We start from the raw sequence: 9,819 nt of genomic DNA, 5'->3' as shown, positions 1-9,819 counted from the left end.
CAACAAAATAAATGTTTAGAATTAAGTTCATGAATCCAGATGGATCTCTATTACAATCCCCAAAGAGGGCACTTTAAGTTGATGATTACTTCTATGTGTAGAAATCTTTATTTATAATTGAATCACTTGTTTATTTTTCAACAAGTTTTTAGTTGTTTTTACATCTTTTTTTCCAAATAATTCAAGAAAGACCACTACAAATGAGCAATATTTTGCACTGTTATACAATTTAATAAATCAGAAACTGATGACATAGTGCTGTATTTTACTTCTTTGTCTCTTTTTTTCAACAAAAAATGCTTTGCTCTGATTAGGGGGTACTTGAATTAAAAAAATGTTCACAGGGGGTACATCACTGAAAAAAGGTTGAGAACCACTGGTCTATACAGTTCATTTATGGTTGGTGTAAATGGTAATCAATGCATATACCATAGTGTGAATCTGCGCAAGATTGCCGCAGTGTTAGTTCTACATATTTAACTGTATTTTTACAACATGAAACGTGGCACTTTTTCCCTCTCCACGACTTCTATGTAGGCACACTCTCAGGTAGGCCTGCTAACAAGTCATGTCTGTGTGAGAATGGCCAGAGGCGTGGCTGTTTTTACGTATTACGTGCGTCAGCGGTACGTGGCAGGCTTTCTGATGGATAAGATGAGGGAAGGAACCGCGCAGTACCTCCGGCGTTTTTGTATTAACCTTCGAAATAAAACTTTTTCCAAAATATGCTGCGGCAATTGAAACATTCAAAATAGTGTAAGTCATTCAAAATACACGCATTTTAAAATTAATCCTTATTTCTATATCTTATATTAATATTAAGTCAACGTTATGTTGCGTAGTTTAAATTATAAAAAAGTATTGTGTTTTATTTTGAAATGAACCATATAGGAAGCTGCGTTTTATGTATGTACATAACACCGGTCCACGTCAAACAGGAAGTAAAGTCACGGAGAAGGGCGTAGTGTTTTAGTTGAATGAGCTGACCACTTAAAGCTTCATTTCTGCCCACGTACAACTTTCACCTCATTTCAGAGACTCGCAACGAAATTTGGTAAGTTTACTTACAAATGCACTCACTCATAGTGACGAATTTAGTGATGACATTATGGGGATTATTCACAAAAAATGACAGGTTTATTCAAATATTTTCCGTGTTGAAATGCCATAGAATTTGTTGTTTTTATTACTTGTAAACGATATGAATCAAAACCATAAATATTAAACATAAATTAATTTAATTTAACTAATAAATTAAGTATATATATATATATATATATATATATATATATATATATATATATATATATATATATATATATATATATATATATATATATATAACATTTTTTTTTTTTTTTTTTTTTAGATTGTTTAAACTTGTTTCTTTTGACCAAGCCATAGTTGGATATTTCACAAATAATTTGTGTATGCCCTTCCTATGACTGTGACTTTTGACTGTAACCATTAACTTAATATTTTACAATGGGCACGTTGCATCACTCAAAGTCTGTAGAGACACCTTGTACTAGAAATTCAAGCAATATCCTGGTATCCTGGAGCAGTTTAAGAGTGCACTCTGAGGTCACTTGGATTGTACAAAAACTTAATAAGTATGTACGGTGTTGGTAATAATTATGCTGTATTTGGCAAGCAGGCAAAAGACAATGGCAGACAAGGTGCTGGTCACAGGTGGAGGAGGCTACATCGGGAGCCACTGTGTGCTGGAACTGATTGAAGCAGGCTACACGCCCGTTGTGGTTGATAATTTCAGCAATGCTGTTCGAGGTAATTTGCTAAAGATGTGTTTTTCATGGCCAACATGTTTACATTTTCTAACTGTGTGTGTGTGTGTTTCCGATGGAGGAGAAGGGGATGTGCCAGAGAGTATACGTAGGATAGAGAAGCTTCTGGACACCAGGATTGAGTTTCATGAACTTGATCTTCTGGACAAGGCTGGCTTGAATGCACTTTTCAAAAAGGTCAGTGAATACAGTTTGTCTAATTGTCTCCTAACTGGTAATGGAAAAAAGACAAGAAAATTATCAAATAAAATTACACTTATTCCATACATTAGACTGACAGATGTCCTTTTGTTTATTTTAGGAGCTATATTTTATTACAAACTTAAAGAAATAAGGCACTTGGGTGGAGAGAAATGTTCTTACTAGATCTCAGTGGCTTTGTGGTTACAGAGTGTCCGCCCTGAGGTCGGTAGGTCGTGAGTTCAAACCCCGGTTGAGTCATACCAAATACTATAAAAATGTGACCCATTACCTCCCTGCTTGACACTCAGCATCAAGGGTTGGAATTGGGGGTTAAATCACCAAAAATGGATCGCTGGCGCAGCCACCGCTGCTGCTCACTGCTCCCCTCACCTTCCAGGGGGTGATCAAGGGCGATGGGTCAAATGCGGAGGATAATTTCACCACACCTTGTGTGTGTGTGTGTGTGTGTGTGTGTGTGTGTGTGTGTGTGTGTGTGTGTGTGTGTGTGTGTGTGTGTGTGTGTGTGTGTGTGTGTGTGTGTGTGTGTGTGTGTGTGTGTGTGAGAAAATCATTGGTACTTTAACGTTTTCACTTTAACTTTACTTGTCCAATACTTATATTGCTTGTATTCCGACACGTGACTTCTTCCCTCAAGTGAAAACCAGTGGTGATCAACCAAGCCAAGATGGCTGTTGACAGCAAGCAGTGCGCAAACTATCAGAGTACAAAAGAGGCTTAAATCTTCCTTCAAAAAGCAGATACGAGCAAAAAATCTAACTATGCTCATGGAATAGAGCCCTATACTTTATCATAAAAATATTTGTCGAGTGATATCAAAGATTATACGTCAGTAGCGTTCCCAGACATATCAAACTATTGTACTCCAGACATTCTACATGACAAAACAGATGAAAATTTGGAAAAGCATGGAGGTCTACAACTTATTTGTGTGTGGCTATGTCAAGGAAATTGGTATCAAGACTCTTTCGAAAAATTCATGCATCTTTTTTGCTCTGGTAAGGTTGCATTTCATGAATTAACTTTGCGTCTAAATAAGTCATGTTTGTCGCTGTTGTTGTACGCGCCAATAACAAGTACACATAATTTCTCTGTCTTTATCAAAATATAACTACTGATGTCAACATCGTGTATGTGCTGAAAGCTTCATTTACGATTGTTGCCTTTGGTAAAAGCTTCACACTTTTAGGTTTTGCTCACATTTGCTTTCTTTTATTTGGACTCGCCGTGTTGGTGCTTTTCGAAAACACTAGTAGCAAAAATGTGTTTAAGAAATACAAATAATATCATGATAATACTTAAATGGGAAATAATAAACGTTAAAAGTGTATCAAACAAACCTTTAACGAAGTGATCACTGCAAACTCATGCATTTTTCAACTCTGCTCCTTCGCATGCGTTTGTCATTGTTTCGTAAAATCTTGCACTCTTCTGCCTTTTTTGATTTCCTCTTGAGGAACTTTGAAGAAAAGTTTATCCTTTTTGCAATTTGAACAACAGCTAAAAACAACACAATCATAGAGCATTTTTTCTTTGAGAAAGGCTAAATGGTGCCTAGTACCAATTGAGAACAGCTATGTTGGGGCATGAGCCGGATGTGACGTCAGTAAAATCCAAGTAATTTTGACCTCCTTTTGTTGTATTGGTCAGTTATGTCTGTGATTTGGATACTTAATGAGAATTTGTGATGTAACTCAGCCGATTTTTACATTTTATTGGAGGATATATTATCCGACAAATTATTGCGGGTAAACTATATTATTGGCAACATTATTTTGAGACCAAAATAAGCACTAATGTGATCATAATATATTATAATAATAATAATAATAATAAAATATTTCTTTGAAGCACACATTTATTTTTCATTTGTTTTTGACCCATGTAATTGGGGGCCATGCATCCATCCATTTTCTACCGCTTGTTCTTCAATAACTTGTGATTGTCTTAAATAAGTAAACAAACAATAAAACTAAAACTGACTCTTAATCTATGTTAGCAAAGATTGCATTTCAATATATATTGAAGTGCATTTTTTCCCCAAAAAGGGATGGTTTTAGTTTAGTTTTTTTTCTTGCTATGACTTTCCAACAAATTTGGCATACTGTCTCGTTCGTCCGTGTTGATGGACTCATCTTGTTCACTCGCTTGAAAACTATAATATTTCTACACTGGCACAATTAACTTGGCGATCATATTTTTCCAACTATTTTTTTTTAACTCCCGGTGCTTCTCACTAGTGACTAGCGAGGCTCTCTTCATGTATTCTGTGTGTGTAAGTTAGCGGTCCTGCCTCCACCCACCGAGACAAAGATTGTGGATGACTGACAAGAGGATTCACTCTGTTTTTTTAATCTGCTATCGAATAAACATGCTCAGGTGCTGAGAGCGATACACAGAGTGAAACCTCTTGCACCTATAATAAAAGCGAAAGACAAAGAAAACAAACACAATACATCATAGCAATTTATCCATGACAGAAAAGTTGTGTTTATATTCATTTATTGTTTGATTAATTAATTTATTGACTATTGCCCAGGCTTACATCAAAGCACTTTGTATCGTTTCCCCTATTATATTCTCTGGCCTGACCATTATTTCACCCACCTCTTAGCATCTCTTTCTAATGTGACTTGCAGCATTCTTTCAGTGCCGTGGTGCACTTTGCTGGCCTTAAGGCTGTTGGAGAGTCTGTGCAGCAGCCTTTGCACTACTACAGGGTCAACCTCACTGCCTCCATGAATCTGCTAGAGGTCAGTTACAACCCCACTAAAGTCTGCACTGTGACACGACTGCAGTTTCTACTAATCTGCATCTGTGTTTGTTCATCTAGCGTTGTGTGTTTAAATCAGCCAACCACACCCTTCTCTGCTAGCTTGATAAACCGCATGCTAACCCAGCCTCAGCAGTACTTTCTTTGTGCCATGATTGTGTTCAACTGCATGTGCTGCAGGTGATGCAGGCTCACAGGGTGCACAATCTGGTTTTCAGCAGCTCGGCCACAGTGTACGGAGACCCCCAGCGTCTGCCCATCGACGAGCAGCACCCCGTAGGCGGTTGCACTAATCCCTATGGCAAGACCAAGTACTTTATCGAGGAGATGATCAAGGACCACTGTAAGGCCGAGAAGGTACCAAGCTGTCAGAGGAGAAGTGCTCACACATGTATGCTGATATACTGTAGACTGTGTTTTATTGTTGGCTGTGTGATCAGGACTGGAATGCAGTGTTGCTGCGATATTTTAACCCCATTGGTGCTCATTCTTCTGGCCTCATCGGAGAGGATCCTCAGGGTATCCCCAACAACCTACTGCCATACGTCGCCCAGGTACATAAACACAATGATTTAGCGCAGTGCTCACCAACCTTTTTGTGCTCAATATTTTTGGTCTTGGCAATGAACAATGGTGATTGAGGGAATAGGGGGAGTGTTGTTACGGCTGGAGCTGTTTGATGCGAAGCTAAGAATGTGTGTGGGTATTGTGGCAATTGCAGTTTTGAGGTATCAGACTTTGAGAGGCGAGTCTCTTGTAATAAAGCAATGTCTGCTTGCATGTTCTTCAGGTGATTAAGAATTTTTCCATTTTTTCCCCGTGGACCCGACACCACGCACATTCCATTTGACAAGCTGTATAGTGGACATACTAAACTCGACTGTAACTAAGTGTATGGATGTATGTGTATACATTATGTGTAAGTAATGCATATCGGTATCTAAATGTGAGCCTATCATGCATATACAGTATTTATGTCTGCAAAGTGAGTAGATGTGTATAGTTGACATGTATATAGTTGTAGAGAATTCTGAGTGTGTGTAAATTAATTGTGATAAATGCTGACAAGGGTACACATAACCGGTAGAAAAATAGAAAGGGAAAAACAAAAACCATAAATGTGATAGAAAAAAGAGGGGGGTGGCACACGACAGGACGTAAACAAGTGAGATAGAAAATAAAAATGATAAACATATTTTATGATTCTCTGAAAGAGAGAGAGAGCGGTTGGTGTTTACATGAGCGTTACTACAAACCCCGTTTCCATATGAGTTGGGAAATTGTGTTAGATGTAAATATAAACGGAATACAATGATTTACAAATCATTTTCTACCCATATTCAGTTGAATATGCTACAAAGACAACATATTTGATGTTCAAACTGATAAAAAATTTTTTTTGCAAATAATCATTAACTTTAGAATTTGATGCCAGCAACACGTGACAAAGAAGTTGAGAAAGGTGGCAATAAATACTGATAAAGTTAAGGAATGCTCATCAAACACTTATTTGGAACATCCCACAGGTGTGCAGGCTAATTGGGAACAGGTGGGTGCCATGATTGGGTATAAAAGTAGATTCCATGAAATGCTCACATTCACAAACAAGGATGGGGCGAGGGTCACCACTTTGTCAACAAATGCGTGAGCAAATTGTTGAACAGTTTAAGAAAAATCTTTCTCAACCAGCTATTGCAAGGAATTTAGGGATTTCACCATCTACAGTCCGTAATATCAGCAAAGGGTTCAGAGAATCTGGAGAAATCACTGCACGTAAGCAGCTAAGCCTGTGACTTTCGATCCTTCAGGCTGTACTGCGTCAACAAGCGACATCAGTGTGTAAAGGATATCACCACATGGGCTCAGGAACACTTCAGAAACCCACTGTCAGTAACTACAGTTGGTCGCTACATCTGTAAGTGCAAGTTAAAACTCTACTATGCAAGGCAAAAACCGTTTATCAACAACACCCAGAAACGCCGTCAGCTTCGCTGGGCCTGAGCTCATCTAAGATGGACTGATACAAAGTGGAAAAGTTTTCTGTGGTCTGACGAGTCCACATTTCAAATTGTTTTTGGAAACTGTGGACGTCGTGTCCTCCGGACCAAAGAGGAAAAGAACCATCCGGACTGTTATAGGCGCAAAGTTGAAAAGCCAGCATCTGTGATGGTATGGGGGTGTTTTAGTGCCCAAGACATGGGTAACTTACACATCTGTGAAGGCGCCATTAATGCTAAAAGGTACATACAGGTTTTGGAGCAACATATGTTGCCATCCAAGCAACGTTACCATGGACGCCCCTACTTATTTCAGCAAGACAATGCCAAGCCACGTGTTACATCAACGTGGCTTCATAGTAAAAGAGTGCGGGTACTAGACTGGCCTGCCTGTAGTCCAGACCTGTCTCCCATTGAAATGTGTGGCGCATTATGAAGCCTAAAATACCACAACGGAGACCCCGGACTGTTGAACAACTTAAGCTGTACATCAAGCAAGAATGGGAAAGAATTCCACCTGATAAGCTTAAAAAATGTGTCTCCTCAGTTCCCAAACGTTTACTGAGTGTTGTTAAAAGGAAAGGCCATGTAACACAGTGGTGAACAGGCCCTTTCCCAACTACTTTGGCACGTGTTGCAGCCATGAAATTCTAAGTTAATTATTATTTGCAAAAAAAAAAAAAAGTTTATGAGTTTGAACATCAAATATCTGGTCTTTGTAGTGCATTCAATTGAATATGGGTTGAAAAGGATTTGCAAATCATTGTATTCCGTTTATATTTACATCTAACACAATTTCCCAACTCATATGGAAACAGGGTTTGTATGATGCACCGGCATATTGTGAGAGTGAGAAAAATAAAGAGAAAGAAGGAATGAAGCATTATGAGAAAATTACAAAATTTACCGTGCTCCAGATGTTAATACAGCCACGGTGTGGCTTGCGGGTCGCGGTGAAGTTGACGGTTGATAAAAAGTGTATCCACCGCATTGACGGCGTAGCATCCTTCGGCGATAAACTTCTTATGAAGCGGGAACAGATGACCCCGAGTCAAAAATGCCAAAACACCTGCACAACTGTACAGGGATTTACTTGTATTTTTTTGTCATTATGGCTGTGAAATGGGTGTAAAAAATTTTGTTGTGGTCTTAAAAATGTTTGTCTTAAATTTTACTTGATCAAACTGCATACAATCATCCTCTTTGTTTAGGTAGCTGCAATTACAGCATTTATGACAGTTTTCTTGATAAATCTCTTTTTTATAGGTTGCTGTCGGGAGAAGAAAGTTCCTCAGTGTATTTGGGAATGACTATGACACACTAGATGGGACAGGTAAAGGGTGTGAGTGGTGGAAGCATTTTTGGCTTTGCTGAAAATCTTTAATTTTTAATATCTTTTTCTGCAAGGTGTGAGAGATTATATTCATGTAGTGGATTTAGCAAAGGGACACATTGCAGCACTGAAGAAGCTGAAGGACAGCTGCGGATGCAAGGTAACCAAATGAAAAATGTAATTTAATGAGAAGAAATATTTGTCTTGTGTTGTTTTCAAAGGTGATAAGCTTCAATTTTGATTGACACACGGGGATATTTGTTTTATAGTTTGTTTTTTACAAATTTTGTACATTTCAACTGGTAAAAATCTTGAACTCCAATCCTGTAGGTGGCAGTAATGTATATACAAAACCAGTGAAGTTGGCATGTTGTGTAGTTTGTAAATAAAAACAGAATACAATGATTTGCAAACCCTTTCAAACTTATATTCAATCGAATATACTGCAAAGACAAGATATTTAATGTTCGAACTGAGAAACTTAATTTTTTTTTGAAAATAATCATTAACTTAGAATTTAATGGCAGCAACACGTTGCAAAAAAGTTGGCACAGGGCCATTTTTACCACTGTGTTAGATTGCCTTTCCTTTTTAACAACACTCAATAAACATTTGGGAACTGTGGAGACCCATTTTTGAAGCTTTTCAGGTGGAATTCTTTCCCATTCATGCTTGAGTTGTTCAACAGTCGTGGTCTCTGTTATGATATTTTAGGCTTCGTAATGCGCCACACATTTTTAGTGGGAGACAGGTCTGGACTACAGGCAGGCCAGTCTAGTACCCGCACTCTTTTACTATGAAGCCACGCTGTTGTAACACGTGGCTTGGCATTGTCTTGCTGAAACAAGCAGGGGTGTCCATGATAACGTTGCTTGGATGGCAAGCATACAGGTTGCTCCAAAACCTGTATGTATCTTTCAGCATTAATGGTGCCTTCACAGATGTGTATGTTACCCATGCCTTGGGCACTAATACACCCCCATACCATCACAGATGCTGACTTTTGAACTTTGCGCCTAGAACAGTCCGGTTGTTTCTTTTCCTATTTGTTCCGGAGGACACGACGTTCACAGTTTCCAAAAACAATTTGAAATTTGGACTCGTTAGACCACAGAACACTTTGCATCAGGGACGCGTGGACTTTTCGAAAATGTGCGTCCTTTCTGATTTCAATGCGTAAAAAGACACAAAAAGTGCATTAACGCCAACAGTGTATATATGTATATACAAAACCTATATTACATTAGACTGCAAAGACAAAATGTTTGATGTTCGAACTGGTAAACTTTGTTATTTTTTGCAAATATTAGCTCATTTGGAATTTCATGCCTGCAACATGTTTCAAAAAGCTGGCACAAGTGGCAAAAAAGACTGAGAAACTTGAGGAATGCTCATCAAACACTTATTTGGAACATCCCACAGGTGAACATGCTAATTGGGAACAGGTGAGTGCCATGTTTGGGTATAAAAGCAGCTTCCATTAAATGCTCAGTCATTCACAAACAAGGATGGTGCGAGGGTCACCACTTTGTGAACAAATGCGTGAGCAAATTTTCGAACAGTTTAAGAAAACATTTTCTCAACAAGCTATTGCAAGGAATTTAGGGATTTTACCATCTACGGTCCGTAATATCATCAAAAGGTTCAGGTTCTGGATAAAGGCCGAAAACCAACATTGAATGCCTGTGACTTTCGATCCCTCTGGCGGTA

At 38.4% G+C, this 9,819-nt stretch overlaps 1 protein-coding gene across 4 annotated transcripts in view; it reads left to right on the top strand.

Moving 5' to 3' along the window:
* The first annotated feature begins 909 nt into the window (after positions 1-909).
* gale (UDP-galactose-4-epimerase) overlaps positions 910-9,819 on the top strand; it is a 20,171-nt gene continuing 11,261 nt past the window's right edge. The window contains exons 1-8 of one of the 4 annotated variants that reach the window (XM_062040505.1): positions 910-1,054; positions 1,658-1,788; positions 1,870-1,982; positions 4,646-4,759; positions 4,960-5,136; positions 5,220-5,333; positions 8,043-8,109; positions 8,184-8,269. In XM_062040505.1, the coding sequence (XP_061896489.1) occupies positions 1,668-1,788; positions 1,870-1,982; positions 4,646-4,759; positions 4,960-5,136; positions 5,220-5,333; positions 8,043-8,109; positions 8,184-8,269 (792 nt within the window). In that variant the 5' untranslated portion in view covers positions 910-1,054; positions 1,658-1,667. Of the gene's footprint in view, positions 1,055-1,657; positions 1,983-4,645; positions 4,760-4,959; positions 5,137-5,219; positions 5,334-8,042; positions 8,110-8,183; positions 8,270-9,819 lie in introns of all 4 variants that reach the window. The other 3 variants (XM_062040504.1, XM_062040503.1, XM_062040502.1) reach the window with 3 other exon arrangements.

This window comes from Entelurus aequoreus, linkage group LG03 (assembly GCF_033978785.1).
Source record: "Entelurus aequoreus isolate RoL-2023_Sb linkage group LG03, RoL_Eaeq_v1.1, whole genome shotgun sequence".
In the NCBI taxonomy this organism is placed as follows: domain Eukaryota; kingdom Metazoa; phylum Chordata; class Actinopteri; order Syngnathiformes; family Syngnathidae; genus Entelurus; species Entelurus aequoreus.
This window is presented reverse-complemented; position numbering and strand designations above follow the sequence as displayed.